The sequence below is a fragment of the Myotis lucifugus genome, unplaced genomic scaffold (genome assembly GCF_000147115.1).
Source record: "Myotis lucifugus unplaced genomic scaffold, Myoluc2.0 scaffold_1, whole genome shotgun sequence".
Lineage (NCBI taxonomy): Eukaryota > Metazoa > Chordata > Mammalia > Chiroptera > Vespertilionidae > Myotis > Myotis lucifugus.
In genome coordinates, this window is record NW_005871049.1 from 2,196,122 (window position 1) to 2,211,393 (window position 15,272).

General features: G+C 54.0%; 1 protein-coding gene across 1 annotated transcript in view; it reads left to right on the plus strand.

Moving 5' to 3' along the window:
* The first annotated feature begins 6,810 nt into the window (after nucleotides 1-6,810).
* Nucleotides 6,811-15,272, plus strand: part of SLC34A1 (solute carrier family 34 member 1) — an 11,003-nt gene continuing 2,541 nt past the window's right edge. Inside the window, exons 1-9 of the mRNA XM_014454631.2 lie at nucleotides 6,811-6,939; nucleotides 7,081-7,230; nucleotides 7,314-7,442; nucleotides 7,514-7,657; nucleotides 8,582-8,693; nucleotides 8,815-9,010; nucleotides 9,092-9,187; nucleotides 14,471-14,540; nucleotides 14,761-14,928. Coding sequence (XP_014310117.1) covers nucleotides 6,831-6,939; nucleotides 7,081-7,230; nucleotides 7,314-7,442; nucleotides 7,514-7,657; nucleotides 8,582-8,693; nucleotides 8,815-9,010; nucleotides 9,092-9,187; nucleotides 14,471-14,540; nucleotides 14,761-14,928 — 1,174 coding nt within the window. The 5' untranslated portion in view covers nucleotides 6,811-6,830. The remainder of the gene's footprint in view (nucleotides 6,940-7,080; nucleotides 7,231-7,313; nucleotides 7,443-7,513; nucleotides 7,658-8,581; nucleotides 8,694-8,814; nucleotides 9,011-9,091; nucleotides 9,188-14,470; nucleotides 14,541-14,760; nucleotides 14,929-15,272) is intronic.

A 15,272-nucleotide genomic window follows, 5' to 3' on the forward strand; every position in this document is an offset into this window, starting at 1 on the left:
CGGTTGAATAAATAACCATGTTGGTGAGAAGAGGCAGGAGTCCTCAGACTGTGCTTATGAGGATCCTTGCCGTGGGATTACACTGCTCGGTAGCCAGTTCCTCCCCAAAACCCAGTTCCTAGACAGATGGTCTGGAATGTTAGTTTTTCCTCCCTTGATTGTCCTCAAACTTGAGGTTCTGCAGGAAACACACCTGCATCGAACTGCGTGCCTGTAAGGAGCAACGGGTCTTGACGGAGAACTGCGGAGACAGCTGGTGGTGCCCACCTCCACACTTGCTTCGCTCCCGGACACACATGCTTGTTCTTGGCACTGTCCTCTCTGTTCAGCAGCCATGTGGCTCCTAGGGAACTCATTTTCGTTGGTGTGACGAAATTCAGTAACTGTCAGCCTGTCACATGCACATTGGCCGTGCTCTTCACGCATCCCACTCATTGCAAGCTGCCTCTCCCCCCGGCACTGGCCCCGGCGGGCTCTCCTGAGTCACTAGCCTGCTGTGTTCACCTTGGCTGCCATCTCAGCAGACCCAGCTGACCAGGGTGCCTTTCAAAACGTGGCGACTCTGGTGTCAGCTGCGGGCGGGTCTCAGTTTCCTTTGCTCAGTTTCCCCTTCCTCTGCCCTCTCAGAAATGTGGAGGCTCCTCTGGGCTTAGCCCAGCTGCCCTCCTCACTCTCCCTGGGGCACCTTCACAGGGGAAGCCAAGTTGTGCTGCCGCGAGGCCATGGTGGATGCTCTCTTTAGGCCGCGAGGCTGGCAGGTTTTAAAAGGGAGAGGGTGACGTGATAAGAAGTGCATTTTGAAAAGCTGTCTGGCTGCATTTTTTGGAGTCTGGATCGGGAGGAGTGAGGACAGCGCGGGGAGAGCATCTGAGAGGCCATTGCAATAACCCAGGTGAGGCCTGGTGGCCCGGAGCTCCTGGGAAACAAAACTGGGAGAGTCGGGGGATGGATTAAAGATGACGAGGTGGAGGAGAAGGGCCTCTCACAGATGCCTGCTCCATTTCCTGCTCCAAGGACCGACCTCATGCTGCTCCCTGAGGTCCCGACGTGCAGGAGGCCCCTGTGAGATAAGGAGCACGTCCTGTGCTTTAGACCCAAAGATCCAACTGCGAACGCCAGAGCTCCTCAGACACAGTCGGCACAGACAGGTCTTGGCATCTTCCCTCCAAGACTCCTCCCCCTGGAAGCCTTTTCTCAGTGTGAGACACCACCAACCACCCAGGCTGCAGGCCCAGAGGCCTGGGGAGGCACGTGAGCAGACAGGGCAAAAGTCACCCTTCAGGTGCACCCAGAGTCTGTCGCAGGCGGGGAGAGGCAGGCTGTGAGTGGGGAGGAGGCTGCTGAAATGACCAAGGGGCCGAGAGGCTGGGGCTGGAGTATGGCCACCTTCCCCGCTGCTCTTAGGCGTCCAAAGGGCAGCTCTGCTCAGCAGCCCCATCCCATCCGCAGAATTTGGGGGGATCATTTGGATGTGCAAATCCACAGCATTTCGTAATGATCACTTGTGACCAATAACTGCCTCCCCTACCGGCCCCTGAGCTCCATGAGAGCAGGGGAGGGAGAAGTCAAAACTGCCCAAGATTATTAAAGAGGAGAAGCGTCAGTTCATCAGGAGCGCCTTGGTACCAGCTGCTCTTGCCCAGGGTCTGCCCTCAATAGTGCAGGAGAGACGGGGAGCAGGCCTATGGACTGGGGTCTCTGGACACACTGTGGGTGTCAGGCTCCCCGGGGTGGGGTGCTCCAGCAGCCTCAGACCCGTCCCTAATGGGACTTTAATAGGACCTCTAGTTCCAACGAAAGGACTCAGTAGCAACTGCATTTCCACGGCTCAGTGACACTCCTCCCACCGCTGTATGAATCCTGACCTCGCCCAGTTCACTCCGTGCAGGTGGAAGCGGCTCCAGGACACCAAGAGGGTTCATGACAGAATGTGATGCGACCATTAAAAACCACACCTGTGCTGAGTGTAAAGACACAGGAAAAGGCTGATGCTAGAAGGGTAGATGCAAAAGAGCAACGCAGTCTCTCGTAGACAAGGAAATCCGACGCGGGTTTAAAAGGCAGAGAGATTCCCTCCTTAAGTCCCGTGTGTGAAGGGAGCTGCAGAGCATCGTCCTCTGGAGCACTTGTGCTTTGCTTCCCAGCATGCCATCAGTTTCGCTCAAACAAACTCTTTAAAACATTAAAAAAGAAAAAGGTCAGCGAGCAAAGGATGAAAGGCAGTGTTCTAATAGTTACAGCAATGTTTCTGAGAAGCAGGGTTATTTTAATTTCCTTTTGCTATGAATGGAGACTTTTCTAGTAAACACCAGGTGGCTGATTCCCTGCCTCAGTTCCCCAGAACCACCAGAACAAGCTATAAGACTCTACGGCTCATTGTCCTCCGCAGGGCACGTTTCAGAGTGAAAAGGGTCGCTGGGCCAAGATTCATACCAGGACTTGGCCAGGCCAACCAGGACTTGTGGTCACTCTACCAGGCCAAGTCCGGCCGCACCTCCGCCTGCCCCCCTTCAATCCCCTGTGGGTTCTGCGGCCTGAACGGACACAGCCGCCCTGTGGTGGAGCTGGGATGCGAACCCAGGCTTTCTGTGTTCTCTGCTCTTAGCCACTTGGGCAGAGCGTTTATTCTGACCATTACTCCTCAATGCTCTGCAAATTAAGCACCAATTACTTAACCTTTGTCACATTAAAGGGGGAACTGTGCAGATTTCTATCTTCCTTGATGGAAAAAGGCTGGGTCTATGTCACCCTAAAATATGCTCAATGTTGTGGAGGACTTCAGCTCAGGGGACCCTGAGCAATCAGAGGCTGGCTGAGCCAACAGAATGGACCTGAAACAGGACTGAGAAACTAGAGGAGGTGGGGCCATTTCCTTGGCCAGGACACTTCAGCCACCTGGAGACGGCGAAAGGGCATGAGAGCATGAAGAGAGCAAACGCGCTGAGGGATTCTGCTCTAGGCACAGAGATGGGTCACTTATCTTACTGAATTCGACAATTCACTGGAAAAGCCAAGCGAATTGTCATTTTACCAGCCAGGAACCTAAGGGCTCAGGGCGGTGAGGTGACTGGCCTCTGAATCCCAGGCTGACTCAGGGATTGTACCATTGCTTGGACCACGAGAGAAGCTGACTTTGCCAATCTTGGCCCAACATAGAGTAGGAACTCAACTAATGTGCTTAGAAACAACCGATGGATAGACACAGGCCAGCTGGCTGGCTAGGTGGATGGGTAGGCGGATGGATGATGGGTGGATACTAGGTGTACCGGGTAATAATGCGGATTTTTTCAATAGATGGAGTTACACATATGTTGATATATATGTGATTTGATATGTCTGCTATTTTGTATTGACAACAAGCTTCGAAACTTCATATGTCAAATTTTCTAAAGGTGTTAACATCATAGATATTTTTACATTTAAAAATGTCGAATATCATGCCAAAAAAAGAGCATTTGCGGGAAGTTTTAATTCATTACTTTATTTTGAAGAAAAGTGCTGCTGAAAGTTATTGTATACTTCGGGAAGCTTATGGTGAACATGCTCCATCTCAAGATACTTGTGAACGCTGGTTTAAACTCTTTAAAAGTGATGATTTCGATGTGAAAGACAAAGAATGTCCAGGTCAACTGAAAAAGTTTGAAGACCAACAATCACAAGCATTATTGGATAAAGATGCGTGTAAACTCAAAAACAACTTGCAGAAAGATTAAACGTTGCTCAGCAAACAATTTCTGATCGTTTACAAGCAATGGGGAAGATTTTAAAGGAAGGAAAATGGATGCCACATCAACTGAATGAAAGACAAATGGAAAACCAAAAAGTAATCAGTAAAATATTGCTTCAATGGCACAAAATAAAGTCCTTTTTGCATCGAATTGTGACTGGTGATGAAAAGTGGATTTATTTTGAGAATCCCAAATGCACAAAATCATGGGTTGATCCAGATCAACCATCAACATCGACTGCAAGGCCAAATCGCTTCAGAAAGAAGACAATGCTCTGCGTTTGGTGGGATTAGGAAGGTGTGGTATTATGAGCTTCTAAAACCAGGTGAAACCGTTAATACTGACTGTTACCGACAACAAATAATCGATTTAAACCATGCTTTGATCGTGAAATGACCAGAATGGGCCAGAAGACACGGCAAAGTAATTTTGCTTCATGATAATGCACCATCACACACTTCAAAACCAGTTAAAGACTTTCAGCAGCACTTTTCTTCAAAATAAAGTAATGAATTAAAACGTCCCACAAATGCTCTTTTTTTGGCACGAAATTCGACATTTTTAAGCGTAAAAATATTTATGATGTTAACACCTTCAGAAAATTTGACATATGAAGTTTTGAAGCTTGTTGTCAATACAACAAAATAACAGACATATCAAATCGCATATATATCAACATATGTGTAACTCCATCAATTGAAAAAATCCGCATTATTAACTGGTACACCTAGTAAGCGGATAAATGAGTGGGTGGATGGATGAGTGGCTAGATGGATGCATAACGTTAGGCAGTTGCCCAACTAGGTCTTTAATGGAACCCACAATTGCTGGATCTGACCAAACCATAATCTCTTAAAAAAGAAGCTTCCTTCTCATCCCTCTGTGAATCTGGTCCCCAAATCGGGCTCCATAGTCCTGTGAAAGGGAAACAAGCTTCTGAAAGGCTTCCTTAGACCCCTCTGACTTTCATATCCTCATCAGTTTCCCAATCCAGAAGCTGAACTTTGATATATTTCCTCTCCCTCCCACCCTCCCCATCACCAACTCTACTGCCCAAGTACCCCTGGATGTATCCTGTTCTCCCCATCCCTCCTGTCCCACCTTGGTTCAGACCTCATCATCTCTCAGCCTCTTAACTGGTCTCTCTGTTTCCAGACTCACTCCCTATGACACATTCCAACCCCACCCACTCCAGAGGGACCATTCCAAAATGCAGGCCCTTCTTGGTCTGGCAAGGGGCTCCACAGTCTGTTAGACTTCACATCCTGGATCCGTGGTTGGGCATTGGAGATGCTCCAAGATTCCACATACACAGCCTCTCCGGTTTGCCTCCTGTTGTTTCCTCCATTACACCCTCCCCCTCCTCCAAACACCCCCCAAGACACACAGACCCACAGACACCCAGACACACGGCAAGGCCACAGGATGTTTGGATCACTCCTGGGGGAGTCCTGTCAGCTGGAGCCACAGAATCCCTTTGGGGACTCTGGGAACGAGGCTCCGAGTGGCTTCAGGGTCTCTGCCTGGGGATAGGGTGTGTCTGTGCCCTCACTGGGTCTGGGTGGTGGTTCAGGCTGAGCATCTGTTGGAGGGAAGGGAGAGCCTAACTACAGACTCCCCTGCAGAGCTGACGATTAGTAATTAACTGGGAGGAATCACAGGGGTGAGGTTAATTGGGGAACAGAGGGAGGGCAGCTAGAGTTCTAGGGACTTTGCCCTTGACCTGAGGGTATAAAGTGGAGGGTCCTAGCTGCTCTTTGGGTCTTTGGGACTTCCCTGAGCAGCTGAGCAGGAGCTGAGACACAGAATCCTAAGGTGAGCCCAGAGTCCCCTCCTCCCAACCTCATCTCCCTCTGACTTTCATATCCTCATCAGTTTCCCAATCCAGAAGCTGAACTTTGATATATTTCCTCTCCCTCCCACCCTCCCCATCACCCTCCTCCCAACCTCATCTTCAGCTCTTAGTAGAAACAGTTCAATACCCCAGTCCCCCTCTTCCTGCCCCCATAACACCTCAGGACCAGCCCAGCCTGGCTCACTCCCAAAGTGAAAAGGACTTGTGTTCTTCCAGGACTGGGAATCAGCTCAGGACACCCACCCCCGCCCCCATCCCACAGCCAAGGCCCCTTGGGACAATGTTAGGGGTGGGAGTGAGGAGGTGTTGCTGAGGCAGCCTGGGGCACTCCCACCCCAACAGCCAAGAACTCCAGGGGCAGTTTGGGGGGGGCGGCGCAGGACCTAAAACAAGCCTGGACTTCCCAGACTTGGGGGCAGAGTGGGGGCCCTCCTTACCTAAAGTCCTGGTCTGAGCCTCTTTCATGGGAGCAAGGTGGCAGGTTTGTTTCTTGTTGAGGGGTGAGGAGTAGGAGAGGGGTGGTCTGCCAAGGCCAGTGAGCCCTCCCGAGTGCTTGCCCAGCTGGTCCCGCGATCCAGAACAGGTGTCCATGGTTCCTCACTGCTCTCAGGACGAGCAAAACAGCTGCGCTGCCCATGCCCGGCCCCAGCCCACACCTGAGCCTCTGCACATGTTCCCCGGACCCTCCAGCTGCAGGGTGTCCGCAGCTTCTCCCCGCACATGGCCCCTGCACACGTGCGGTCCCCTTCTCCTCCTGGTAGTGCCTACTGACGGTTCCTCTCAGTGTGATCCCTCTTCCCTCCTCCAAGGCCCACCCCACCGTGAGACTCTGGTGGCACCCATACCTGTCATTAGAACACTTGTTCCCATCGCCATTTTCTATCTATTTGAGGGATTATTTCATTGACAAATGACTCCCCACCACCCTTTGAATTTCCTAGGGGCAGACATTGTGTCTGTATCCAGTCACCACTGTACCCCAGCATCTAGGATAGAATAGATGCTCAGTAAATACTTGCTGAATGAATGAATGAATGAATGCCCGAATCTTTGCTGAGCACCTGAGTGTGCTTCCCTGGGTATAGGGGTAGGGGGGTAGGGGGAGTATTTCTATGGGTGTGTGAGATCACACTTCATGAATGTCTGTGCAAGTGAGTGTGTGGGAGGTAGATGTGTGCGTGTGTGAGTGTCCAGGACACAGCAGTTGTCATTCAATGTTGTTGCAGACACCACTGCGTGTGCCCAGGATGATGTCCTACGGAGAGAGGCTGGGGGGCCCTGCTGTCTCTCCAATCCCAGTCCGCAGGGGGCACGTGATGCATGGGGCGGCCTTTGCCTATGTGCCCAGCCCTCAGGGTGAGTGTGCCCCCACTCCCAGACCCTGCTTGCCCACGGTTGCCCACATCCTGGGTGAGACCTCCACCCCTTCACTCCACCCCTCCTGCCCTCCCTCGGACCCGGGGCCTCTGGGAACTCCTGACCAGCCTCCCTTCCCAGTCCTGCACAGGATCCCAGGGACTTCCGCCTATGCCTTCCCCAGCCTGGGCCCCGTGGCCCTCGCCGAGCACAGCTGCCCCTTTGGGGAGGTTCTGGAGCTCCATGACCCGCTGCCTGCCAAGCTGGCCCTGGAGGAGGAGCAGAAGCCAGGTGGGCTGAGTGGGGTGGCAGGGACACCAGCAGTCACTGTCCCAGCCCTCTGGCCGCTGTGCTCATGGTTGTCCCATCCCCAGAGCCTGGACTGGCCCAGAAGCTGCGCCAGGCTGGCGTGACACTCCTCAAGGTGCCACTGATGCTCACGTTCCTCTACCTCTTTGTCTGCTCCCTGGACGTGCTCAGCTCAGCCTTCCAGCTGGCTGGAGGTAGGGTTAGGGGAGGGGCCTGGGGAAAGGCCCCTGAAGGGCCTCAAGCAATGGTGACTCATGCTCCCCAGGGAAGGTGGCTGGTGACATCTTCAAGGACAATGCCATCCTGTCCAATCCGGTGGCGGGGCTGGTGGTGGGCATCCTGGTGACCGTGCTGGTGCAGAGCTCCAGCACCTCCACCTCCATCATCGTCAGCATGGTCTCCTCTGGCTGTGAGTCGACCCACTAGGGCCAGGGAGAGAGTGTGGGGAGCTGGGTGTGCTGCACAAGGGCTGGGGAGGGGCCAGGAGTGGGAACAGGGGACTGAGGGCTAAGGGCAGAGCCCTGGCAGCTCCCACTCTGTCCTCCAAGGCCTAGCCAGGAGTCTCCGTCTGGAGGGGTGCCCAGGAGCCTGAAAGGTAGCAAATGGGGGCACAACCCCAGGAAGGCTCACCTCCAGAACATCACGCAGCTCTTCATCCCATCCGTGGGAAACAGAAGCAGAGCGATGAGAGCAGGGAAGCTGTGGGAGACACACACATGGTTTACTGCAGGGAGGTGGCTGCAGGCTGCTGGGAAGGTCAGGCTGGAGCTCGGCCGGGAGCCATGCTCGTGCAGCGGTGGAATTTCTTCCTCTGCAGGGGCGCCTCCGTTGTGCTCTGAGGCCTTTTATCTCATTGGATGAGGGCCACCCAGATTACTGAGGTTTATCTCCTTGCATAAGGTCAACTGATTGTAGAGGTGAATCTGCAAAACCCCTTCACAGCAATGTTTAGATTAATGTTGGATTGAATAATTGGGTACCATAGCCTCGCCAAACTGACACATGAAACTGACTGTCACACTCATGTATACATGCCACGCCTAGTTGACTTGTAATGGCATGTACATGTTTGCATATAGGACACATGCCCTCACATACACATGCCCCCACACATGTTCACATATGGGCAAGTGCAGTGTATATTTACATATGTTACATATGTGTAAATATACAGCACATGTACCTGTGACACTGAAGCTGGGCAGAGTTAGCAGCATGGCAGGAATGCCCACTAGTGGCCAGAACATGGGTAGTGGGTCTGGCAGGAGGTGCTGTGGGGACAGGAACTGGGTGGACACTACCCATTTAGTTAAGAGGCCCTTTCTTCTCCCAGTGCTGGAGGTGAGCTCTGCCATCCCCATCATCATGGGCTCCAACATTGGCACCTCTGTCACCAACACCATCGTGGCCCTGATGCAGGCGGGGGACAGGACCGACTTCCGTAGGTGAGGGGGTAGAGTGGTGACGGGTCTGTGTTTGTGGGGGAGGGTCGTCCCAGATGCCAGGAGCCCCGGAATGAGCAAATCCAGGCTCCGGCCTACCTTGCAACGTGGCCTCCCTGCCCAGGGCCTTCGCGGGGGCCACTGTGCACGACTGCTTTAACTGGCTGTCAGTTCTGGTCCTGCTGCCCTTGGAGGTTGCCTCTGGGTACCTGTACCACGTCACTCGACTGGTGGTGGCCTCCTTCAACATTCGTGGCGGCCAAGACGCCCCTGAGCTGCTTAAGATCATCACGGAGCCCTTCACGAAGCTCATCATCCAGGTGGGGGCAGGGCTGGCCGGGTGGAGGCTGGGCACAGTGAGGGCCCCACACTCACTCCCCCTGCCCACATCTTGGCCACAGCTGGACAAGTCTGTGATTACCAACATTGCCATGGGCGACGAGTCCCTGAGGAACCACAGTCTCATCAGGATCTGGTGCCACCCAGACTCCATGAAGGTAAGTCCCAGGTCTGGCCCCAGGTGAGAAAACTCCCTTTTCAGACAGCTGACTGTTAGTGTCATTATCTTTTTTTAATGCTCCAAGTAGACCTTACAGACCATTAGCCTAGAGAGGGCAAAGATGTGACGCTTTGACCATGAGACTGTGCCTACGGCAGATGTTGCTAATCTCTCCCAGCCTCACGCCAGCTTTAGGCAGCCACTACCAATCAATCAGAGTTGGCATGCAATCGATCTAGCCCAGTGGTTCGCAAAGTGTGGACCAGTGGCACCTGTACTACCTGGGAACCTGTTAGAGATACAAGTATTCAGCCTTTCCCCTCCACCTACTAAATCAGAAAAAATTCGGGGGTGGGGCCCAGCAGCCTAATTTCAATAATTTCTCTGGTCTGCTCCATGCTCAAGTTTAAGAACCACTGCTCTGGCTCAACCCTCTGGTTTCACAAATAGAGAAATAGGCTCCAATAGGCTAAGAAACTTGCTGGAGCTTGTCCTGCCATGTAAGGCGCCGAGCCCAGGTCTCACCACCTAGGCCTCCTTCTTCCCCACTGGGGAGCAGGGTTTAGTGACTCAGCTCTGCGGATTTTGGGGGCACAGGTATGCGGGGAGAGGGCAGGGCGAGAGTGCTATAAGGATCCCCAGGAAAGCAGGATCCCAGGAGCAGGACAAGCGGGCCCTGTAGAGGCCTCACTGGAGACACAACAGCCCCTCGTGTCAACATCGGGGCTCCTCCCCTGGACACGCACACAGGCATGTGTCCGCTTGCCCTTCTGCACTATTTCTGCTGCTTCCTGGCTTCTACTGCCTGGAATGAAGATCTCTTTGGATGAGTTGGACACCCATGGACCGGCCACTACACCAGGCTAACAAGGAGGCAGCCATAAATGGGAAAATGCTTCATCTAAAGCATAATCCTCAGTACCTGCTTCCCCTTGATTACATACAAGAAGTAACTCCACTTAGAACAAGATAGAAAGAAACTCAAAGCCCAAGCCTCCCCCCCTCCCCCCCGCATCATCTCCTCTTGCTACTTGAAGTCACGGAGCCTTTATCCCGGTGTGAATAGAGAGCAACCTTTCAACCTGCCCTGCGAGGTTCCCTGGTCTGAATGGCACACAGCTCCAGCTCAGCCCTGCTGAGTCTCAGAGGCAGTTTGACATCAAAAAGCCCACGCAGGCAGCTTTTATGCTGCTTTGTGGCCTCTCTAACAACCTCTACCTTCTCACCAGCTCGCAGGGGGCCCTCCCCAAGCTCTTCGACTCATCACAACCCGCTCTACTTCCTAGCAAAACCTGGGGGAGAGGAATCACACACTTTGATCTTTACAATAAAATAAGCCGGCACTCCTCGCTGCTCTGAAACCCTGCATCCAGCAGGCCCTTGCAGCACGTCCCACTGAACGGAGCCCTCCCCATGACATCCTCTCGCAGGGCGGGGAGGTGGACAGGAGCATCCCACTTTCCACAAGAGGAACCTGAGGTTCATAGGCCTAAAGCAACCTGTGCACGGTCCCTTGGCTGGGCCGTGGTCACTGCTCCAGCGGCCACCTGCCTGAGCACTGGTTTCTCAGCCCAGCTCTGCCAGGAGACCCTTTAAGAGCAGTTTCCTTGGCTTGGAGAGTAACTGGCGGGTGGGACTCGAGCTCCCTGTTCTTACTCTCTCCCTCGGGAGGAGGGAGGAGATGTGTGTTCGCAGCTCCTCCTGCACCGAAGACTCGAGTTTTGCTTTGGCCACGGAGTCTCCCTGTGCTCCCTTCCCAGTTGCCTCCAGCTTTCACCAAGCTGGACCCACTCGCCCAAACCAGTCTCCAGGAACCGTGTCACCAAGGAGAGAACGGAGAGTCTGAGCTTGTCCAGATGGTGGGGGTGGAGTGGGGGGGCAACAACAGGCAGTTTCAACACCTCTGGGCACTCTGGGGGCCTGACGCTGTCCTGGGAGTTACCTTCTTGTGTGGTCACATTGTGGATTGTCAGCCAGACCTGCCTGGGTCCAACAAGTGTATTTTGAGGACTTGCAACCTGAGAAGCAGGGATTATCACATCCCTATTCTACAGATGAGGAAACTGAGGCTCAGAGGGTTTGTCCAAGTCCATGTGATTGAGGTCGGACTAAAATCCTGGTGGAGTTTGGAGCCTGTGTCCCTGAATTTTCATCTTATAGCCTCTTCCAGATGCCAACCTGGTGTCCCACCATTAGTGCCCATTCCCCACTCTGCCCATCACACCGAAAGGCACCAGGCGACCACTGCCACCCAGATAACCCTCCAGGAGTGAAGTGCTGCTCTAAGGAATTCTCCTCTTCGCCACCAGATGGCGATGCTGGCACGGCGAGCCCCCTCCGCGTTCAGAAACAAAGACCCTCAGCTCCCCTTCCTCGAAGGGAACGGAGTCTTGGATCCCAGCATTCCTTTGTGAGCTTCATCGTCTCCTTCATTTCCCAGGGGTGCTCCAGCATTTAGGATGGCTCTTCAGGCATTTAAATCCCAACTCTCTCTTCCAAGATTCCTCACAACTAGCTCCTGGGAGAGGTGGGCAGCATAATGGACCTCATGATGCAGAGGGGAAATGGAGGCCCTGAGAGGCTGTGTGTTTGGCCCAGTGTCGCACAGCTTGGAGTGGCTCAGCTGGGGTTTGAGCCCAGGGCTGGCTGAGCTCATCCGTTCTGCTCTTCCCACAGAGTTCACCACCCCCACCGCGTCCCCCTCCCACTCCACCACGCCTCGAGGCCAGGAGGGATGGCCACATGCTGGGGGTATGCCCAGACCCTGGGCTTGCTAGCTCTTTGTCTAGGCTTCCGCCTCCTCCCTCCTTCCCTTTACAGTCTCTGGACGCCCCCTGGGAGCTCAGCCAGGGCCACACAATCCTAGGCAGGAACCCGAGATCTTGGCCCTCACCCTTGTCCTAACCCAACACTGCAAGCCCCAACTGGGACCCCAGAGAAGTTCTTCTCTTCCTCCAGCCTCCCAGGACCCCATAGGCCCCTCCCCCACTCATCTCAGCAGTCATCTGTTTCCCAGGGCTCCAGGCTGGGATTCCCCAGGAAGGAAGATCCACAAAGTCCTCTCCACAAGGCCATGATCCTCAGGCACATTCGCAGGAACCATTGATCCTGACCTAGGAAACAACCACTCACACACACACACACACACACACACACACACACACACACTCTTACCCTTCCCGATGGGTCCAGGGAGGCAGGGATTTGCCCTTACTTGAAGGCACTATCATGAGCTAAGTCCTTAGGTGAGCTTTGCACACACATTTCTCTTGTCACCTTTTAACCAGCTCTTTTATTGTCCTGCTTTAGAGAGAACACACTCAGGGAGGTGATATGATATGTCTAAGGTAGCTAGTATAAGCAGCAGGATTTGAACTCAGATCTGCCTAACAGCAAACACCTGGCTCTCCCTCACACCTGGCTTTCCCTCACACCTGGCTCTCTCCCTCACACCTGACTCTCTCTCACACCTGGCTCTCCATCACACCTGGCTCTCTCCCTCACACCTGGCTTTCCCTCACACCTGGCTCTTTCCCTCACACCTGGCTCTCTCTCACACCTGGCTCTCCATCACACCTGGCTCTCTCCCTCACACCTGACTCTCTCTCACACCTGGCTCTCCCTCACACCTGGCTCTCTCCCTCACACCTGGCTTTCCCTCACACCTGGCTCTCTCCCTCACACCTGGCTCTCTCTCTCTCTCACACCTGGCTCTCTCCATCACACCTGGCTCTCTCTCTCACACCTGGCTCTCTCTCTCTCACACCTGGCTCTCTGCCTCACACCTGGCTCTCTCTTTCACCTGCATAGCAGTTCCTACCACTTGCTTGGCTTTTCTAAATGAGCCCATCAGAGACTATTTCCTCCTGGTTCCTTGGCCTGCATTTGGGGCTGGGCTTGAGGGTACCCCACGGCTCTGGTGTGGCTAGCTGGCAACACAGCTAAGCATGTTGCCCCACACAAGGGAGCACATACCGCTAACATAAACCCCGACTTAAAGCCAGGTGTCAAGAATAGGTCTTACCTTTATCATACATTTTTAAATGACACAGTTTAGACTGAAGCCTAATGGAGCGGTAACATCAAAGTGCCAGGACCCGTCTGTGCCCCTACCCTCAGCACCAGGGGAGGTCAGAGGCTGTGGGATGCAGAGTTTCAGGGGGGAATGGAATCAGCACCCATATCAGCTCTGAAGACCAGAATGTGTTTGTGGGGAGAAGAGAGAAGTTGTGGCTCTTGCATTTCGCCTGGGGCCCTGGGAGTAAATCATTCCCCGCTGTGAGGTGGCCGGTTTCCAGCCAGCCCAGCCCACTTTCTCCTTTCACACTCGGTCTGGGGGAAGGGGAAGGTGCACCAAGTTGCATTAAAAATAATAATAATAATAATAATAATAATAATAATAACTCCTTAACCCAACGAGGCTACAAATTAGTGCTCCCTAGACCAGACCGGCCTTCACAGAATTGTACAGCATGTCTTAAAGTGGTTGTCAGCATTTACAAAAGGGAGGCTTAATTTAAAATTACAGAGCTGTGGTCTCTCTTGTAGAATCAGACCCTTCGGCCATGCTAGGCTGTGTCCCTGGGTGGAGACAGTGGCCTGGAGCTGAGTGGCTACTACCCCGATAGCCCATGGCCCCCACCAGCGCCAGCCTGAGCCCCTCACCGAGGCTACTTGCCTGGCCTGCGTCCTCTGAACTGAGGGGCCTCCCCAGGAACCCCATCACTTCACTGATAGTAACGGGGGGAGGAAAGCAGTGTGGGGCCTGGACTGTGCCCCCAGTGGTCCCCTGCCCCGCAACCTTCTCCAGATAAGGAATTGAACAAGAGGAAAACAGAGCTTGGGCTGGGTGCCTCAGATGAGAGGCTGGGGCAAGGATGCTGGGGGAGAGGGGGCCCAGGAGGGAATAAAACCCGGGGAAAAGAGTTTTCCGAAGAGAACCAGGGACAGCAGCATCATGCCAAGAGGAGGTGGGAGAAACAAGGACAGGAAGCCACCGGATCAGGAGGCCCTGTGCGCCCAGAGAGAGCCAGTTCAGTGGATAATGGGGCAGAATTGCAGAGGGCTGACCGTGGCCAGATTCTTGTGTGGCAGATATTTTCACCCCCATCTCTCCAGCAGAGGAGACAGGCTCAGAAAGGGCAAGTGAACCCCCTGAGACCACGTTGCCAGGAGACCCATTGCCGTTCTCCCATGCCCCATCGCTCCCTAACCTCCATCTTCCCCCCAACTGCAGGCTGCATTTTCCTAAATTCCCTAAGTCACCCTCCTCTCAATCTAGGCTCCCACCCCCATGCCCAGGGCAGAGGCCAACAGCAGCCAGACCCTCGGAAATGCCACCATGGAGAAATGTGAGTGCCTGCAGCAGGGAGGGGTCCGGCTGGCAGGGGCAGGGTCTGGCAGAGGTAGGGCTGTCCCCCAGGAGGGATGGCTGCCAACCAGCCCAGCTCCTGAGGTTTAAGGAGACTGAGGTGGGGCCTTGGGCTCCAAGTCCAAGGAGGTGGCAAAGGTGGGGGGCTGGGAGCTGGATGGGGGGGTCAGTTCTCAGCAGCTTGACACCCCTCCCAACAGGCCACCACATCTTCGTGAACACAGGGCTGCCCGACCTGGCCGTGGGGCTCATCCTGCTGGCTGGCTCCTTGGTGCTGCTGTGTACTTGCCTCATCCTCCTTGTCAAGACGCTCAACTCTCTGCTCAAGGGCCAGGTGGCCAAGGTCATTCAGAGCATTATCAACACTGGTGAGCGCCAGGCGGTGGGCGGGCAGGCCCCAGAACGGGCCCTTCCAGATCCCACTAACTCCTGACACTGCCTTGCTGTGCGATCTGGGTAAAGCCCTACCGTACCTGAGCCTCAGTTTCCCCATGTGAACAAAGAAGAGACTTACCTGGGTGGTTTCTGAGGCCCCTGAGATGCAGACAGCTGGGGATCTGTGGCTGCCTCTGGCCATGGTTCCATTCCTGCAGGTAACTCTAAAAAGGTTAACAGTGGCCTCCGCTTGATTGAATTGACAAATAATCATCAAGCCTTTACCATGGGCCAAGCCCGGTATAGTGTTGGGAGTAAGAGGTGAGGCACACAGCCT